Below are 21,194 nucleotides of genomic sequence, written 5' to 3'. Positions count from 1 at the left end.
GAATGGCACTTGATGTCACATGGGACCACTGCAAAAGAAACTGTTATGCACATGCACATATGTTACTGGTGCAGGACCATTACAAACAATAATAAAACTAGAAAAAGTGCTCCTCGGAGCACAGGTCTCCGCCAGGTCAGGTAGGTTGTTGTGGGCCAGCAATGTTCGGAATTCACCAATCAGGATGGAATAGGAAAAATTGGACAGAACCATCTTGATCACTTGACTACGGAGATAATGTGTACCGATTTGCATGATGTTTGGACAAAATTTGTAGGACTAATATAAAAAAGAAAAGTGGCCTCCTGGTGGCGCTATAATAGGGCAATGTTAAAAGGGTGTCATTTGTTCCTCAACGTAGTGCGAATGAGCGTGCAAAATTTCACAGCAATCGGACACTGCGTTCATGATTTGCGGCATTTTGTTGAAAACGGGCCACTCCTCCAAACTTTAGATGTTAATCTTAGCCAATCAGGACGGAATATGAAAAATCAAACAGATCGGTCTTGATCACATGACGATAGAGATCATTTGTACCAATTTTGTGAATTTTTTATAAAATCTGAAGGCTTAATATCCAAAAATGTGTTTTACATAAGTCGGACTCCTGGTGGCGCAATAAAAGGCAGATGTGAAAAATGCAAGGCAAAGGTTTTTCCTTGGCCTCTAGGGAGTGCACATTCAAAGTTGTACACAGATCTTTGCAGTTATAGGTAAAAACACGAATGGGCCTGTTATAGCGCCACCATGAGGCTGATTTGAAAAATTAGCCTAGTGGGAATGTGTGTGCAAAATTTCACGGAAACTGCATGCTGTGTTCATGATTTGAGGCATTTTGTTCAAAACTGAGTACTCCTGCAAAAGTGTGCTCCTCGGAACACGGGTCTCCGCCAGGCCGGGTTGCCTACCCTGCAAACTTTGGAAGGCAGTTAATTGGAATGAGATCTGAAAAATCTGACTCATACATCTTGATCACATGACCCCAGAGATAATGTGTACTGATTTGTGTGAGTTTTGGAAAAAAACTGTAGGAGTATAGCAAAAAGTGTGCATTATGGCAGAAAATGTAATCTGGCACAAACGTTGCGTCATAATCCAAGGAATCTAGGGGGGAAAAGATGTTGATCGTACAACCTACGGTTCAAGAATTATAGACCAAAATGTAAAGTGGGCTGTTGTAGCGCCACCATAAAAAGATTAGAAGAAGAATTTGGGATGGAGGTTCTTCTTTGGCTTAGTGGGAATGTGCATGCAAAGTTTCCCAGCAATCGATCAGCAAACAGATATTTTTGTTTGAAACAAATCGGTTTAAAATATAAATATTATATTTATAGAGTAAACTTTCATCACATTAGTGCCTAAAGAGGATAATGGCATATCGATTGCAACAATTTCCTCGTAAAGCACCTGTGTCCTTGATTAAATTTCCCATGCATTGCACTGGTCTGCACTTGACATTGACATTGACATTGACACAATAGGCTACAGTTGACATATGTGTCTGCTTACATTGGTAATGTATACATGGTTCTGTATTTTACAAGCTTCCATTTTAATAAATGCCACTTTCAACAGTTGCCTGTTTTGGGATGGTGATGGTGGTCGGTTGTCCATCCCAAAATATTATCAAAAACTGCTGACATTGAATTTCAGTTTTCTGTGCATCTTCGTGAACCCAAAGGCGAGCTGCTATCAGGGTTTTTAAGACTCTAATCTAGTTTGTTTTATGTATGCATCACAGAAAACATTAAAATGGGTCAGCTTCATATACATTTTCTGAGGCTTCATATACATTTTCTGTAAAACAAAAACACAATCGATTCAGCTTCCTAATAGTCTGCGTTTCATTCAGTTGATGTAGCTGCTAAATGTAATTGTCTTCACCAGTCCTTGAGAATATTGATTTGAGAAAAGGATTTTAATGCTAAGAGATTTTAGTTTTTAAAAATATCCGAGTGGTGCTGTAAAGCTTTATTCAGACAACAATTGCATGCACACCAATGTCTTAAAAGGATCCCTGGCTGATAAGCCTTATATTATTATTTTTTGTTATAGAGGGCAATTACTGTACAATGTAGTAAGGCATGTAAGGCTTATTAGCCAGGGACCCTTTTTATAACGTAGTTTAATTGAGTTGTTTAGTATGGGTGACTGTTGATGCTGCTCACCCTGACATTTGAACCATTTCTGACATTGGTGACAAGACTACTATTTACTATAGATAGATAGAGAGATAGATCGATTGATCGATCGATCGATTGTTAGATCTTTCAATCAGCAAGGATACCAACCATGTGCATAAGCCACAAAGTAAGTAAGTATGTAAGTAAGTAAGTAAGAAAGATATACAAGAAAAAAAATCCCATACTAATTTGAGGAGGGTGGGGTTTTATCGGTCTAACTGCCTGTATGTTTGTTGACAGTCAATTCAATTCAATTCAAAGGGCTTTATTGGTATGAGAAAACATACATTTACATTGCCAAAGCAAAGAACAGTCTGTCTCCGATCTATTTGAATGTCTGCCTGTCTGTCTGCCTGATCCAAACCCCTCAGGGCAGGTGGGAGACACACAATGACAGGAATACCATACAGTACATAAACAGTAAAGGAATTCAGGACCAAATGACAGACCATATCGGACCATCTCTAACACTAAAAATGTTCTTAGATTTGGGCCCAGAGATGAAAATCGTATCAAATGGGGCTCTCTCCTTTATATTAAAACTATTGAGAATCACTTCCATGGATGATGCCAAACACAGGCAGTCACAGGAATACCACACACACATAACAGTAGGCTATGTAGATGCTTTCATGAATGTTGTCATCGCAGGAGGCCTAAGGCAGTTATGAAACACAGGACAGATACAAAAAAAGGAAAAAAAATAGGTCCTTATACACCACATACCAATACATTATTTTATGAAATAAACAGATGTATATTTATGTATTTCACTGATAGTTCTACTATGTGTTAAAAAACAAACAAAAACAAAAAACAAATATAAATCAAAAATTCATTTAATATATCAAATTATTTCCGTGTTCTTCAACTTATTGGTTGGGTTATTGTTTTGCCTTTCCTGCCCTGGAATTTGGCCTTGTGCCCTCAAAATAATATGCAACACCAAAGGTCAAGTGGCCTTGCCACTGAAATCATTTCTAAATGGACCGTTAACAGGTGTGTACAAATGGAACCAAATGGTCCGTTTGGTTCCATTTGCACAGAGTTATGGGGTTCCTTGAAATGAAAAAGTATGAGTACTGTTATAAGGTGGTAATCTTGCATAGTGGTGGACAAAGTACTCAACCCTAGTTGTCACGTCTGTCTTTTATAGCGCCACCAGGAGGCCGACTTAAACATGTTTAAAAAAATATTACTCCTTCAGATTTTATCCAAATTTCACGCAAATCGGTACACATAATCTCTATAGTCATGTGATCAAGACGGAGCTGTTTGATTTTTCATATTCCATCCTGATTGGCTAAGATTGACATCTAAAGTTTGCAGGAGTGGCCCGTTTTGAACAAAAATGCAGCAAATCATGAACGCAGCGCCCGATTTGCATTCGCACTATATTGAGGAACAAATGCCACCCTAACATTGCCCTGTCATAGCGCCACCAGGGGGGCGATTTTTGCTAAACATCTTTTTCATATTACTCCTACAAATGTTATCCAAACATCACGCAAATCACACATTATCTCTATAGTAAAGTGATGAAGACATATCCGTCTGATTTTTCATATTCCATCCTGATTGGCGAATTCCGAACATTGCTGGCCCACAGTAACCTACCTGACCTGGCGGAGACCTGTGCTCCGAGGAGCACTTTTTCTAGTTTGACTTTGAAATGTATTGGAGTGAAAGTCATAAGTATCCAAAATTACAATTACTCAAATAGAATACAGATACTGCACTTTTAAGTAGTATTCAAGTAAGTTAATGACCTTAGTTACTGACTGCGAACTGCGATACTGTCCCCCCCACCACCACTGTGACATAACAAGCGAGGTGATGACAGTGTTGTGTGTGGGCGGGGATCGCAGAAGAAGGGCGTATTAAGGGGGCGTATCCACAGCAACGTGACGTCACTGTGTTAAAAAGAGCAACGCCTGGCTGGCTGCTGGCTACTAGACTAGAGCTACCGGCAAATTCTACGCACGCGGCGGTGAGGAGGTGACGCTCGTGACTCATTCAAAACTAGATATTTCTGGATTTCCGACGGGATTTTTCCAACATCAACGACAGTTGTTGCCGCGGACGGGACACGCCACCATCCAGATAACGGTTATTCGTTTTAACAAAGGGCTGACTTTAGTGTTTTTGTTTTGTTTAAAATAATCGTTTAATTTCCGTTATCCCGCGCGCGCTATCCTTCATAACGTCTCTGTCTCGAGCGCGGGCTGGGTGATAGTGAATAGCTTTCTTTGCTAGCAAAACCGCCTCGTTCTTCTCAGAATTGACAAGTGCAACGTGTGGTAAGTTTAAACCTCATTTGTTTTTATTATCAATGTGTCAGAGAGAGTGTGGACTTGGTGATTCAATCGGCTCTACTTTACCGCGTTCCCTCCCCTAGGTTAGGCTACTGTTAGCATGATGGAGCCGTCAGTGTTTAGATACTGGCATCTTTCCCCCAAAACGTGTGACACAACGTTACGAAATCTTTTTACCTAACGTTGTATTGTATTCATAACCTCGACAGCCATGTGATGTGGCGTTAAAGGCTCATTTATACTTGTGTTATGAATGAATTACTTTAACGTCTCTCTACATTGTTCACCGCACGGGAAATTTCCGCTCGGCAAAAATGGCATCGTTTTCAACTGCAAAGTGAGCTCTCAAGTCGACACTTTCCCCCAGTTGAAAACATGTAATTGTTGTCTCGTCTAATAGGGCTTCTGCGACTAAAAAGACGTGTCTCTTAAGTCAGACAAGTCGATGCTAACATTTGGCTTCCCGTCATTGAGGGCGCTGATTCACGGATATACAAGCTCACTAGTTGTTGCCAGATTCTGCGAGATAAACAGGCAACCAGGTCCATGAAACGAGCCTAAAAGAAGCTATAAAAAAAAAGGTTATTTTGTAACATTTTTGAAACATTTTAACAACACAAATCTTGTATGGGGGTGGGGGGGTCCCTGGCACAAACTATTTTCCGAAGGGGGGGCGACGAATGCTAGCTCTGGTCCCTTATGGACCGTCCAGTAATTCTCCTTCTAACGCTATGGACCAGAGCTAGACAAATACATTTTAATGTGGGGTTCCGTGACATGAAAATGTTGAACTGGTTTAAATAAGCAACTGTACTTAAGAAACAACACCCAAAAAAACGCAACCCGCAACTATCAATATTTACAAGCAACTTTACAGAAAAACAAGCCTGAAGTCGCTTGTAATAAGTGGACATGGCAACACTGCTCACGACGCGCCATGGATGCTACGCGCCGTGAGCTTGTAGATCGGCTGCTTTTGGTGCGCGGCACGGCGCGCGACCAAGTACAAATCAGGCATAATGTTAAAGGTAACCTTGAGGCCCATCTGTTCAGTGTGTGAACGTTAACAACAACATATGTATTATACATAGTGGATTCGCTAGATAAGACGAGTATTGTTGTTGTTATCACGACGGAGCTGCGTTAACTTATCCTGTCAGTACTTTGTGTTCTCTTTAAAAGCTGCTCACATCCGGTTTGCTGTCTTTTAATCGCACAATGCTGTAAATGAATTGCACCCAAAGGATCTTTATTAACATTAACAGTAAAATAATGGCCACGATGAGCGTTTTGTAAATTAAAGACGCGACCGAGTTTTTTTTTCTCCCGGAGATTCGTGAAGATAATGATATTGCTGATTTTAAAGGATAGCGCTTTAGGGGTGATTAGTCAACATCATATGAATGAATGACGACACGTGGGCATATAACGTTACGATGATCTGTATTTTTGGTCTGTAGGTTATTTCGTTTCTTGGCTTCAATGACTTGCTAAATCACTCGGGTTCGCCAATTGACTGTCTGCATCTCTGGAACTAAAACTACGCCGTTGGTTGCGTAAATGTAATATAATTGATTCCATCCTGCGACATTATCCATAAAATGGCTTCCCTCTGTGTTTTCTGGAAAGAAGTCAAGGGTATCCACTTTCGTCCCAAGTATTAAACTTTGTGTAAAGTATTTTACTTTGTGTAATGTTCATTCAATTGTCAGTTACACTGTCTGTGTCTAATACCATTATTATTAATGTAACTGATCTGGTCTGATGTTGAATTTAATTTCCTGCAGTATTCCCTCTGCTCTTGGTGTGTGTTATTTTGTTCATGAATATCAATATTGAATGTGTACTTATCAAGCAGCCCTGAAGGTGAAATGACTGAAACCTTTTTTTTCCCTTCTCACTTTCTTTCAGGATGTACCAACATTCATCTGCAGTTACAGTTGCATAATGGGTGTCCGCTCAGTCTGCTTGATAGCTCTGCTCCAAAGAAACAGTAACAGAACAAGTCTAATTACGGGATAGCAATACGCCCACACCATACCTTAGTTTATTTATTTGAGTCATTCCTAGACAAACTTCTCACCAAATCTACACTGCTTCAGAAGTCCTGTTGGACAGTAGAGGCTGAGGAAACCGATTATTTATTACAATTGTATACCCTCTTATTTGATTAGCTGCTCTTTATAGATTGTGAATCTATTTTGACAGGCATTCATTCCCTTTAAGATTGTGAAGTTAGTCAAATTATAGTCACAGATAACACAATGGTTTCATCAACAACCGCTACGATGATACTGGTGAGCACAGTAGCTGTAGCAGCTACCCAGGGCCCACTGACGGAGTACATGTGGCTCCTGATTGTTGGCTTCATCATTGCCTTCATCCTAGCCTTTTCAGTGGGTGCCAATGATGTTGCCAACTCGTTTGGCACAGCTGTAGGATCTGGGGTGGTCACCTTGCGACAAGCCTGCATTCTGGCCACTGTGTTTGAGACTGTCGGATCTGTGCTTCTTGGGGCCAAAGTTAGTGAAACCATCCGGACGGGCATTATTGATGTTCGCATGTACAATGGCTCTGAGCATGTGTTGATGGCTGGATCCGTCAGTGCAATGGTCGGTGAGTATCTGCAACTTATTTACTTCACAGTTCCTATATTTGAGCAATTTGACAGTTGTCTCCTTTTCGTGCTATTGAAAATCTAACTTCCAAAACATTTTTGACCTTTTGAATATTTTAACATCTAGGAATTTGAGTCAAGCTTGCCTGTCAATAGACCTGGACTTTTGAGCCATGTATAAACTGAATAATTTGTTTTTCTTTGGAACATTGAATTAACACATGATTGAACAATATGATTGCCTTGATATGACAACAAGGCTGACTCATACCAACAAGTATTATTCATAGGAATATACTGTCTAACTGTAATTCAAGATCCTCTTCCTGCTACACATTGAGCTTTAACATTCTGAACAGCGTACCACATCGGTTATTAATGCATTTCTTTCCCGTCTACTTCTACACATTTATGTTGGGATAATAATAGTAGTTGTTTTTCTACATGGTTTATGCTGTATTATCTTTACTCAATAACCACCTGAAATTAAAATGTACCATGAATATGTCTCTAGTCTTATATACTGTAGATATATTTGTGCTGGTTGAATGTTTCCAATATTTACTGTTACGTGTTACGGGAGGCAGCTCAGGCAGGCAATATAACGGGGGGGGGGGGGGGGGGGGGGGCAGCAATATAACAATCTGAATCAGAAACGGCTTTATTGGCAAGATGCATCTGCATGGGCTAGGAATTTGACTTGGTGTGTGCAGTGTGAACCGCATTTCACAGAAGACGAACATAACATGCTGTACAGTGTGACAGAAGACAAACAGAACAGAACATAACATAACCATGAAACGCAGGACAGGTCGGACCTAACAAGGGGGTAGTAATATTGCCAAGTGGTTGTCCAGAGCTATGTAGGAATCATGACAGTAAGAAATTATGTCTTAATACTGAACTAATGAACTTACTCATTCTCATTAGGTTCTGCTGTGTGGCAACTGGTTGCCTCCTTTCTTAAGCTTCCCATCTCTGGAACCCATTGTATTGTTGGTGCTACCATTGGGTTCTCCCTGGTCGCCAGAGGCCAACAAGGGGTCAAGTGGCTTGAACTCCTTCGTATTGGTGAGTCGGAAACCTTTTGAACTCTGCTACCCTACATTCAGTGTTAAAATCATATTTAGTAGTGGTTGTATAGTACAATAGTACATTGACCACTGCTTTGTGTATTAAGCATTCTATATCAAGTCTGGTATTGCTAATAGCAGAACGATGCTCAAATGAAAATAACTATCCACCCATCCTTTTGTGGCATACTGTATATCTAGCTATAGTTACCAGGGAAATGTTCTGCAGCAAACCTCTGCATGTATAAATGTGTTATTCAGAGAATGTTATAGTCCTGGATATGTGCCAGATTTTTTGTGTAGGACTTCCCTAAAGCAGATGTATCCATAACTGAGTTTTGAGCTGTTATTCTGAGAGAAATAAACACTATCTGTAAACTTTTTTATTTTATTTTTTCAAGTCATGTGCTTTTATGGGTTATATTATCTTGAAATAAAAGGATAAAACGATCCCATGACATTTTAAGTGTCTGCTACATTGCCTGTATAAATCAATGGTTCACAAGCACATACTGCCTACTCTAATTTTGACTCTGTTTACTACTATGTGTAAACGATTTAGCAATGTCTGTCTTTCATTTTTATGCAGTGATTTCCTGGTTCCTGAGCCCCCTGTTGTCTGGGATAATGTCAGCCATTGTTTTCTTCATTGTACGCAAATTCATCTTGCACAAGGTAATCCGGCTGTTATCAAATTCCAGTTTTCTCTGAAGGTTTTTGTAATGTGTTTAATGACATTTGCGGAGATAATTATTTACATTGATCTGTATTTGAATGCTGTGGCAGTCCAAGCCTGAACAATGTCACAATTAATGTCGCCAGCAATTGGCTCTCTAAAGCACCGTTTCCCAAGCACTGGGTCGGGACCCATTTGTGGTTCGCGGACCCTTTGTAACGGGTTCCGAGTACATATCCCTCCTTCGTTTTCCTACATTTTTCAAAAGAATTTTGTAAAGAAAAAAAAATAGCAGATCTACAAGCTTGTGAGCTTGTAGATTGGCTATTTTCACTAGTTTGGGTCCCAGGGAGACATCAGATTTCTCTTTTGGGTGTCGAGCTAAAAGGTTTGGGAACCACTGCTCAAGTATGTAGTGTCTTCATACTATTACCATCCTAAAGTCAGGTTCAGCTTACTCCCTCATCCTATTCTGCCATCAAAACCTGACAATTACAATGAGGCAGATTTTCTTACAGCGGATTTATGCTTCTGACTTTGCCATTCCTTTTCCTATAGAAAGATCCTGTGCCCAATGGACTGAGGGCCCTGCCTGTCTTCTATGCCATCACCATGGGAGTCAACTTGTTCTCCATCATGTACACTGGAGCTCCGAGTGAGTATCATTGTTCCACTCCTTTTTGCTCTGCATGCCTGCCCACAGCCACAGCTTAAAATAAACTGCTCCCTCATACAGCCGGATGACCATACTTATTCCAGACTGAACCAGACTTTGTTTACCATTTTCACAGAAAACCTGTTTATTTTAACAGGTTGTTTTTTGGGGCTCTCTTGCCTGTGGTTCTGTGGGTCTTTTTTTATTTTTTTTAACAGGGAAAGATGGAAATAAGTTTTCATGTATTCTTGACGTCAGTGTCTGTGCCTTTTGGAGACAGGGGAGGAAAAAACATGTGAAGAGTGTGTTTTAAATTGGCAATAATTTGTCTCTACCAGTTGTTTTATTGCTACTCTGCATTGTTAAGTATTGCCTCTCTGAGTTCTTTGTTGTTGCCATTTCCCTCATCAAGACACTCCATTAAATGAGCAACTTTTGCTCCTTTTGTTTTCTTCTCTCTACAGGACCTATCTGTTCAAGAAGTTAGCTGGCCTGGGCCATTAAATGAAGGCTACAGGCCAGAATATGACCAGATATGCACTGCTGTATGTGTACTTGCACATCAGCAGACATGCACAAGGAGATCACTTGCACTACCAGCATAGACCATAGTACAGCCCAGTCAGTCACATTCTGTACACTTCTCCTACAGAGACCTGTAATTCAGGGTTCTCATTTAAAATTCATGGGAGATTGCATTCCAGCCACCTTTGCCAATCTAGTCCCTCCTGCAGTAAGTAATTAGGTAATTGGATTAAATGTGCACACTACATAATGTCCACACATGGTTGAGGAAGTTTGTCACCGTATACCCTACTTTAAGTGTAACTGAGCCAATTTAGCACTGGGATAATCCTGGTCATTGGCTACAGTCAATTTCCCCTGTCAAGTAGTCTTAAATATTTAGAACGACAATGCTAGGAATACTACCCTTATTGTACCATCCATTCAGTATACGTGGGGAGATGCAAGTTGTAGTTTTTGGCCCAAAGTAATGTTATGTTTATTACCGTTGGATTGTTAGTACACAAGAGGCCCTGGATTGCAGTTGGACAACCATGAGTGATGTGGGGTTATGCAGGTTTATGGGAAGGGGAGTCATGGTGTTCTGTAATGACTCATGTAGCATGTTCCATGGCTGACGCCTTTAACCCAGTGGCGCAAATGGACACCACAGTACATTCCTATACTTTATACACCAGTGCCAGAGACCTCACTGAGTGAGAAATGAATGCAATTTGTGCCAAAGAATTTGGAGGTCAAAAGTAGATTGTTTACAGATGAGACTTTGTGGCACTTGAGGTTTTCAACACCTTGTAAACCTTGTTTTTAAAATGCAGAATTTAAGAGTATAAACAGTGTATGGTGTTGGGACTGCTTTCAGAGGAGCTCTATGATCATCAGGACTGCTCTCTGATACCTTTATATATATGTACAAAAAATTTTACACAATTTTACTGATGATTTAGCAGGCTTTTACATCCAGAGTTGAATTATATTCCCAGATATGTTTTATAGTCCCTCTGGATTAATTCTGTCCAAGATTGGTCTCGGTATTAGTTTGTCTTGTATCTAGTTTTAGGAAAGTGGAGAGTGTTCATTTTCATAATGAGTATTGAGTTTTATCACAAAATGGAATATTCATGTTCCTCTATGGACAGGCAACGTTTAATATCAGAATCTCACTTTCAAATGTGGTTGCCTGCCACTTGCTCAGATATTACTAAATTGGTTTATTTTTAGCCATGCGAGATATTTATACTAATAATAATAAATAATACTTATAATGCATTATAATGCACTTATAAGGCTTCATAGTACTTCCTGACACTCCCATAAATGTGTACGGAACAGCACATTAACTATCATACAGCACATTCTATGTATGGTAGTTCTGTGCTGTTTCACATTATGACCAGCACTTTTAATACTTCATAAACCTTGTTATAAGTTGTTATGCATAATTGTAAACATTTATAACAATTGTTATGAAGCCTTAAAAATGCACTATAATTCATTTGTAGAAGAATATGAACCTTTTACCTGCAATGGTATAGCTGTTTTTGTTATGTGTTTTTGTTTTTAACTGTTGTACAGTGCTGAGTATTGTAGTGATAATACATTTAGACCAGCGCACACCATTCTCCATTGATGAACATCAATACGCTTCAGCTGGAATGTTAATTTTCTGCCTGGGTTCCCCTCTGAAAAACAAATGCCTAGTGGTATCAGTTGCTTAGGTAACGCTAAACAATCGCATAGAAACGGCTAATCGCATCAAAGCAGAGATAAATTACTTGTAGTGTGATTGTCTTTATGGCTACTGGAAAACCTGGTATAGTTTATGCACAGAGCCTAGGACAAAATTAAGACTATTGTCCACAGGTTAAATGCCAATTGTGTTTTAAACTCCCATGTTAACTGTCTATGTAATAAATATCTGTGATGAACTATACTTAGTAGATGGGGGGAAGAAAAAAAAACACGCCACGTTATTGTGTAATGAAGGCCATGGGAGGGGTTTGGAACGCAACTGTGGTTAAATTTCCACTTCCTGAGCAATCCCATTCATCCCACTGCATGGCTGTGGTATAGACTCACCCTTTTGTGTAGGAGTGCTCTTCATATGACGAGCAAGTGCCATTTTGTTTCCTTTTTTATCGTTTATGGCCTGCTAGAGCTTTCATTTATAAAGACATAACCCATGAAGAGGTCATTCTGACATAATGTGTCGGCTCACAGATATCCCTCTGTTCATTCCAACACGGAGACATAATTTTTCTCCCTTTTTGAGGGTCACTTTATTTTATCACCACCCTTATTTTGTAGCAACCCCAAGGCTATTACAACCCAATGGTGGCAGTCTTATCCTCACCTGTTTTTGGCTGTCTTGTACTATTTCGTAAACATTCTAGGCAAAGGCATGTGCCTCAGCTGTTATGTGGGAGTGGGACATATCGGCCCTCTTCCGTTTTTTTTCCTCCTGGAGGGGATGAGTTTGCATTGCGTAACTAAATACACATCACTATGTGCTTCGCTGCAGTCTCCTACTGCAGCATGTGAGAATGAGTCAGTGGGGAGAGTGTGCGGTGGACTCTGCCCTCAAATGAACACGGCGACCGAGACACTTATCTCTTAGCCCTCATTTCCCTTTGTTTATTTTTTGCATCCCAAACTGTCCCCAAAAGTTAGTGGCTTTTTAATTACATATGACCAAGGTCACCTCACCAGAGACTTAACTGGAATTTTCAACAGCTCTTGTTTTCCCTCTTTCTAACCACACTGCTGACTTGCAGCGCGTCTGTATGATAACAGTGGCTCTTTCTCTGGGGAAATCTGTAATGGTCGCTCTCTCTGCCAGCATGCACTGCACTGCACTGCGTTTACAACCACCACTCTATTCACACGCTTTACTGCAGTCTTGGCAAGGGAGAGCATTTTATGCAACAGCAAACTCTTCAGTGGATGGCTGCCCCTTTTTATTTTTTTGACTTACTTTCCCCTCCAATAGCCTTTTTATGGAGTTCATTCATTGTTGGCTGGGCACTCAGAGGTCACTGTGCCATCTCTTTCACCTTAAGTTGTTACATAACTACATATTGATGGGATGCACATGCTCACCATATTTGACTATGCCATGGCACAATGAATAACTAAATGATAGGCATATTATATCATTGATATTAAAACCTCTGCTTCTAGTCAGAAAACAAATGTAATTTTCATTCGAGATAAGAATACATTTGTGCTTGTCAGTACTCTTAAATCTTATGTCACTAGGCTCCATGTTCTGTCTTGTGTACAAGAAAACTGTAATGTAAGGTGTCAATTGTATGAATGAATGCTCATTGTCCTTAGTAAGGTAGCACCTGCTGCCTTGATTTTAAAAAGCCTTTCCTTTTATTTCCCCTATGCGTTGATCTGTGTCTGTGACTCAACCATGGCTTTCTCCAGTGCTGGGATTCGACAAGATTCCTTGGTGGGGTACTCTGCTCATCTCTCTGGGATTCGCTGTACTGACCGCTCTTGTGGTCTGGTTTGTTGTCTGCCCGCACCTGAAAAAGAAGATTGAACGTAAGTCAACATTTCCTGTTTAACTGACCGTATGACTTACTTTTCTAACCGTAGTCAACGGGTTATGCTGGTCACAGTGAAATAGAGGGTGGTTTGTTTAAGCCCAGAACAAATCAGGGATTTAACATGCATGTATGGTCAAAATGTCAATGACAAGGGCTTAATATAAAACTGCAAAGAAGAGTGCGGGCTTATTTTGTCAGAATGGAGTTCATCAAATAAAATATCTTGCATATATCTCTATCACCAGTGTTGTCCCATAATCCTGCATTACGCTCAAAACAATTTTATATTCAGTGTAGTGTGGTTTTAAAAGGAATGCTACTGAATTGAAGCACTCATGAATGTATGTCATTTTAACATTCATTGTAGTCTCTCTTAAGCCTGATTTATACTTGGTTGTGCATCGTGTCTCGCACTGAAAATAGCAGAAGAAGCTGACAACGCATTACGCGATGTGCTGTGAAGCTTGCACATCGGCTATTTTCAGTGCGAGGCACCGGTGTGCATATAAATCAGGCTTTAACCAAGGCAGAAACGAGTTGAGAAAAATCAGCTTCTGTGTTCTCTTAACCCATTTTGGTCAGGAAAACTTAGGTCAGGATTTAGAAGGTGTTTTTAGCTGTAAAGGCGCTTTATTTAGTTTTTTTTTTTAAAGACAAAAAAAACTGGTTTAAACCACAGTGTCTTGTTCAGTGTGTCATTGGAAAGAGTTCAATGTTATTCAACATGTTTCAAACGGTTTTCAAGATTTTTCTAAAATGTAAAAAAGAAGCTGATTTGAGCATATGGCACGAATTGACATGCTGTGAGCTTGTAGATCTGCTATTTTTGAATAGCCAACGCTAAAATCTAAAATGACACTGAAGCTTTCCTGGTTTTAATGGGTTAAATAGATGATTGATCAATCTAGGCCAGAATTATCTGTCTGGGTCCACCCCTGTCCAGCAGACGAGCATTCTAATTGGGTCATAGTGATCCACTAATTGGGCTTTACCTTCTTAACTGAAATAGCCCCTAGGTTGACTTAAGTTGTTGACATGTAGTTTGCACTCTAGGGGCAGGGGTTGAAGGCTGACGGTAACTGAAGCTATGGCCCCGGTCAAAAATAACCGCTTCAACACCAGCTTTGACCAGTTCTCGCCAACTGATCATGAGAACAAAAAGTCTCTGGGATTGTTGCACAAAGAAAATATTAGCATTTAGTATCTGATTCACTTTAAAACCACAAACAACTGTAATTTGAGGAGTCTGCTCTGTTGAATCTTGATGACTTAGATAACATAAGCTGCCTGCTAGTGGTAGTGTCAATATGATCTTTTAAGGTCATAATCCATGTATCTGATCCTGTGAACAGACTCAATTTTGAACACCGTTAACGCGGGCTTCAGTAGGACAAAAGTTTTTTTGTCTGACTGGTTATGTAACTCTCGATGTTCCCTAGAGCTGGGGTTAAAAGGAAACACATGTACCTTCTCATATTCCACTACTGTGCTGCATACATGTTTGAACACAACCAAAGCAGGCTCTCACCTGACCTTCTGCTCTGCTAGGGGATATCAAGTCTTCCAGCCCCTCGGAGAGCCCCCTGATGGAAAAGAGGGAGTTGAGAGAAGCCCAGTGTCCAATCCTGAAGCCCGCACCCAAGGACACCCCCACACTCGCCTCCACTGCAGTGTCCATTCAGGACTCCCCTGCCCAGCCCTCAGCCCCCCCTGAGGAGCGCAGAGTGGCATTTGATATTGGAGATTCTGAAGACTCTGACAACAGAGAGCGCAAAGTGGCTTTTGACATTGGAGATTCTGATGACACAGAGTACAGCGTTTCTAATGATGGTAAGTGTAGTCGGAGACATGATTATCATATGTACACGGACAGAAAATACAGTGTCCCCACTATACAAAAATATAATGGGTCATGTGTTTAACCCTTTAAGACCTGGAACTGTGTCATTTTTAGATTTGAGCTAAAAAGCATTATTTTACACTTTGGGCTATTGAAAAATAGCAGATCTACAAGCTCATAGCGCGGCACAGAGTGCCGCGCTACGAGCTTGTAGATCTGCTATTTTTGAAAAATTTTGAAAATGTGTGCAAATCTTTGAACATAATATATTTTTAAAGCGAACATTTTTAACTCAAATCTTTGCTTCTGGGGGGTCCCTGGAACAAAATATTTTGATGGGGGTCCGCGGCCAAATACATATAGTTTTGGGGGTCCTTGACATGAAAAAGATTGAGCACCACTGGATATAGAAACATACGTTTTTCAGAATACTGTTGAGATTTAGGAGACATGTAGAATCGGCTTCAGGTCTCAATGGGTTAACAGTGTGAAGAAGAAATGGTGCACGCCATCTTTGGTATTCCCATACCATCTTTATTGCAGAAGTTCTAGAGTTGAAATGTAGTATTCGTAGCTTGATAAGTGTTCCCCCCTTTCAGCATCACTGAAAAGGGGGGGCTCTCCAATTGCAGCAAAACATTTATTCACCAGTGCAGACTTCACACAGCACCTTGAAAGCAAAGGAACACCAGACTGCTTGTTGACAAACTTGCAGCAGACAATGCATTTCAAACTACTACAAGTTCTTCTCATTGCTGCCTGAGGAAGAAGCTGCAATTCAAGTGCTTCCTATTTTATTTATTTTTTCTTTGCCAAAACATTTTTTTTGGGCAAACTTTGACTGTAATATTCTTTCCTGTCTTTATTTTACCCATTGAGACCTGAAGCCGATTCTACATGTCTCCTAAATCTCAACAGTATTCTGAAAAACGTATGTTTCTATATCAGTGGTGCTCAATCTTTTTCATGTCAAGGACCCCCAAAATTATATGTATTTGGCCGCGGACCCCCATCAAAATATCTTGTTCCAGGGACCCCCCAGAAGAAAAGATTTGAGTTAAAAATGTTCGCTTTAAAAAATATATCTATTCAAAGATTTGCATACATTTTCACGATTTTTCAAAAATAGCAGATCTACAAGCTCGTAGCGCGGCACTCGGTGCCGCGCTATGAGCTTGTATATCTGCTATTTTTGAATAGCCCAAAGTGTAAAATAATTATTTTTTAGCTCAAATCTAAAAATGGCACAGTTCCAGGTCTTAATGGGTTAATTCTTTGGTAAACCTTGTAATAAATCTTTTCTGTCTTTATTTTATTCTCTAGACCCCAAACAATCCAACGATCAAGATGCGGTCAACAACCAAGTCCAGCAGAGCAATGGCCAAACCAACACTCCCAATCAAGTCCAGTTCAACAACCAGGCCCAGTTCAACAACAGGCCAGCTCACATCCCCAGCAACGGTTACAGCCAGTACCACACAGTCCACAAGGACTCGGGTCTCTACAAGGACCTGCTACACAAACTGCACCTGGCCAAGGTCGGTGACTGCATGGGCGAGGCAGGCGACAGACCTATCCGCCGCAACAACAGCTATACCTCCTACACCATGGCCATCATTGGCCTGCACGGAGAATACAGGCATAAGGAGGGTGAGTTCCGTGCCTGTGAGGACAGTGACAACAAGGCCCCGGGCTCAGGTGGCCAGGACAGGAAGCGTGTCCGCATGGACAGCTACACCAGCTACTGCAATGCTGTGGCTGAGCACATGACTCCCGAGACTATCGTGGAGGGTGATGTAACGCTGGAGATGGCGAAAGAGGATGCAGGCAGTAGTCACAGCTCTCTGGACGAGGATAGGCTGGACACTGACAGGCCTGAGGTCTCCACTCTCTTCCAGTTCCTCCAGATTCTCACCGCCTGCTTCGGATCCTTCGCCCATGGCGGCAATGATGTTAGGTATGCAGCAGGTGTTAATGAAGGCAGTGTTCTAATCGGGGACCAAACCTTCATTTAGGCTAGGCTATCCATCTTTTTTCATGATTTTAATTGACATGATTAAACTAGAGGTCTTTGGCTGTTATTGAAATAACCTATTCTCTTCTCTGCAGTAATGCGATCGGCCCTCTGGTTGCTCTGTGGCTAGTGTACACGAGCGGTAGTGTGGTTTCATCTGCGCCCACTCCGATCTGGTTGCTTCTCTATGGAGGAGTGGGTATCTGTCTTGGGCTCTGGGTGTGGGGTCGCAGAGTGATCCAGACCATGGGCAAAGATCTGACTCCTATCACCCCTTCCAGGTAAAGATATTGCAGACCCGTTTTATTCTCATTCAGAAAGCCATGCTGGCAAATCACCACATCCTTCCTAGAAATGACCAGTAAGCATCCATATTCATCCATCTGATTAACTCATGTCTGTTTTCTTTCCCCTGCAGTGGTTTCAGCATTGAACTGGCCTCAGCCCTGACTGTGGTGGTTGCCTCTAACATTGGCCTGCCTGTCTCCACCACCCACTGCAAGGTAAGCTGGTCAGACATTGTGGTCTAAAAACTAGACGGAGACATGGAGGATGAGGAGGCTATTTAATGTGTGGGGCAGCTATAGTAAACAAGGATCCTAAACTTGGCAGTCTGTGTGTGTGGGCAACTTTCTTAATAAAAACCTGGCATAAGTTGGGATTTAAGAATGCTGTGCCTTAAGGAGATGTCTTTAAGCAATGTCAAGTTGTGTCATGAGTCTAAGACCATGTATACAGGGTGCCTACGGTGTATGGAATTTGAGTCATTTCCAGGTCTGGATAAGTAGCGAAAAAAGTGTCAGTACCAGTACAGTAAAAAAAATAGAACTGTGATTGCAGGCCAAAGTGAGGCAGCGAGCTTTATGTCATCGAAAGCAAGGCAAGAATTATGGCGTTCGACTGAACGCACACTCTAACACAGAGCTGCCTGTACATCACAGCCTGCAAAAACGGCTATGCCAAATCCGCAACCAAATTAGTTTGAAAGAAAATGTGTCAACAACTTTGAATTGTGTATATACAGTATACATACATATAGCATCACAAATAAACCAATATCATTTTTTTAAAGCAATTTTGGGGGATGTTCTGCCTTTATTTGGATAGTACAGTTGAGATAGACAGGGAATATGGTGAGAGAGACAGGGAGTGACAACGCAGTTAAGGTCGTTGTACCCGGGAATCAAACCAGCGACTCGTCAGGCTGAATTGGTGTTATGTGCCTTAACCACTAGGCCATCGGCACCCCTCAAATAAAACAATATTAATCTTCGCTATATGCAAAAATAAACAGACTATTGTTTCTGCGTAAGGAAACATACTTTCATGGCTGCGTTCACAGACAGATGCTCACAGATGCTGTGAAAATGAAATTATTTAATATAGTTTACTTCCTCTTTGGGCAGAGATGTTTGGCAGTGGAAAATCATCCAACATTCTGCATAGGAGTGACTATATTTATAGTTGGTCATTAAACCGTGTTTACAAGTATGTTTTCTCCAGCTAACGACCAATAAACCAAAGTCATTGAACTTTAGATGTCTTTTTTAATCTTCTGTTACTGGTCAGGTTGAAGATATACAGTTATTGACCAAGTGCTGAACCTGGGGTGATATGCCTGATTTATACTTGGTTGCACGCATCTACAATAGCTGATCTACAAGCTCACAATCCTGCCTTCCCCACCTAATTCTGTTTCCACTATTCCTATCATTCTATTTTGAAATGTTTTAAGTCATATTTTTACCCCCATTTTATCTTGTTTTCTGCTAAACGGTCGGATTTTAAAACATTAATTTACAAAATGGAAAAGTTAAAGAATTTTGAAATAGAAAATGTGTGTAGGAACCGCTATTAAAAAAAATCTCTGCTCATTTCCAGGTGGGCTCTGTGGTAGCAGTAGGCTGGCTGCGCTCTAAGAAGGCAGTGGACTGGCGTTTGTTCCGAAACATCTTCATGGCCTGGTTTGTGACCGTGCCAATCTCTGGCCTGATAAGTGCCGCCATCATGGCGCTCTTCGTCTACGTTATCCTGTGAGTGTTGGGCTGAACCCCATGTGGGCAAGGAGAGAGAGAACGCGCACCGGCGCACACGAGGAAAGAAGGGGGAGGAGAAAAGGCTGGATGTGACATGTGAGGCCAAAATATATTGCTTACCTCAAAACAACCAAGGAAGGAAAGGAAGAAAAAAATAGAAAATGACAAAAAAGGACTTGTGATATGGGCCTGTGGTTATTGGCTGCATCATTCTCACCATAGATTTGGTGGTTTGCTCTGTTTTGGCCAGACCCCTTCAAATTGGAAGATTGCATTTCTTTGCTCTGACTTTTTGCTTTTCAACGCTCATGGTTCTGTAAAGAGCTAATCAAAAACACATCAACTTTTTATTTCTTTTTTTTTTATACTCCACTACTTCCATTTTTTTACTCTGCAATTGTGTATATATACAACTTTGTTCCTTTTTTGTTAATCTTATTTTACAAGTTAGAAAGATGAGCGAACAATTAAAATGCAGTATTAGCCTTTTGCAAATGTATTTCTCCAGTCATAACACATGCTGAAATTAACCTAGAAACAAGAAGTATTTTAGGTGCAAAACGAGGTTATTGCTGTGTGGAATTTTATCTTTTATGACAACGTCTGATAACAAGTCTTTTGTTATTGGAGAATGAATAGTCTGGATATGGTCACCTTGGTTTCCCCCAGTTATGCCACTTCCAGTATCCTGCTGAATTTATGACCAATGGCCCATCAACTGAACCTTTGGCCTCATGATAGACAGACAACAGTTGATTCAAAGTAACAATGCTGCAGTGTTCCACCACTACTATACCATAGGCAACAATATGGTACAATAATGGTTACCGTATACTATCCTAATGGTATCAAACAAATGCATTGATTGGCCCCATTTTGTTTGTTAGGATAAATTGTAATTGATTTTCCTGTCGTGGATATTTTCTAGTTGTGGGCCACTAGAGAATAAAGTGTTTTAGTAGGAAAGTTATGAAGCCACAATGGTTAAAGTTAAGGGATCATTTAAAAAGTATATCCATATCTCTGCCTGAAAAGACATACAGTAGCTACTTGAATCTGAATAATATAATGGTAAAATGTTGATTATTGCAAAAATATGTTTTGAAACAAGACCTTACATTTCCTGTTAAACTTGATTGCTACAGACTAGATGGTTAAATGCTTTAGTTCTGCTCAAGCCTTGGCTAGTCCTTTTGCTTTGCGATTCAACTTGTAATGGCTGATTCCCAGTATTATTACTCTGTGGAATGTACACCTGCCTGGACATCGGGTTGCTCTTACAATTCCCCCTCTCCTAAGGAGTTACACATTTGGTTCATGGGGTTGGCGAGTGAGGAACAGTAGGGTTCTACACTAGTTTGTTTACCTGGTTGGTGTGTTGTGGAGCTGGCCTGGATATTTCTGATGGAGGGGGACATACATCACCGCTGGCATGCCACCAATGTGTGGTCATTGGGCTGCAGTACTGAATGCATTGTAGACCTATAGATGCTGTACAGTAGTTGCCTTAAATCTCTTTTTTTTTTTTTTTTTGGTACCAAAGAAAGTACTTTTTTTTTTGTCATTCTGAGACGGCATACACTGTCCTGACTAGACTGGCAGACAAAAATAAAATTTAAAAAATAAAATAAAAATTGAAAACATTTTCTTGGTGTGGTATGCTATTTATAAATGTTCCATGTCTAGTATGTGACAGCAGCTGAGCA

At 40.6% G+C, this 21,194-nt stretch overlaps 1 protein-coding gene across 1 annotated transcript; it reads left to right on the top strand.

Moving 5' to 3' along the window:
• The first annotated feature begins 4,152 nt into the window (after window positions 1-4,152).
• slc20a1b (solute carrier family 20 member 1b) lies at window positions 4,153-21,133 on the top strand. Its single transcript, XM_084047924.1, has 11 exons — window positions 4,153-4,483; window positions 6,410-7,114; window positions 8,046-8,186; window positions 8,778-8,863; window positions 9,423-9,519; window positions 13,474-13,593; window positions 15,147-15,428; window positions 16,762-17,395; window positions 17,548-17,733; window positions 17,871-17,955; window positions 19,334-21,133. The coding sequence occupies exons 2-11, from the start codon at window positions 6,763-6,765 to the stop codon at window positions 19,487-19,489; spliced, it is 2,139 nt and encodes a 712-aa protein (XP_083904050.1). The 5' UTR covers window positions 4,153-4,483; window positions 6,410-6,762; the 3' UTR covers window positions 19,490-21,133.
• Window positions 21,134-21,194: the final 61 nt, after the last annotated feature.

Source organism: Gymnoscopelus microlampas (genome assembly GCF_963454915.1).
Source record: "Gymnoscopelus microlampas genome assembly, chromosome: 21".
Taxonomy (NCBI): domain Eukaryota; kingdom Metazoa; phylum Chordata; class Actinopteri; order Myctophiformes; family Myctophidae; genus Gymnoscopelus; species Gymnoscopelus microlampas.
Note: the sequence above shows the minus strand (reverse complement) of the source record. Positions and strands in the feature narration are given on the sequence as shown.

Excerpts from the sequence above, each read along its gene's own strand:
- slc20a1b (XM_084047924.1), top strand. The coding sequence starts at position 6,763 with ATGGTTTCATCAACAACCGCTACGATGATACTGGTGAGCACAGTAGCT. Across the intron at positions 15,429-16,761 it reads GTACAGCGTTTCTAATGATG|ACCCCAAACAATCCAACGAT; the intron begins GTAAGTGTAGTC and ends TTTATTCTCTAG. Across the intron at positions 17,956-19,333 it reads TCTCCACCACCCACTGCAAG|GTGGGCTCTGTGGTAGCAGT; the intron begins GTAAGCTGGTCA and ends GCTCATTTCCAG.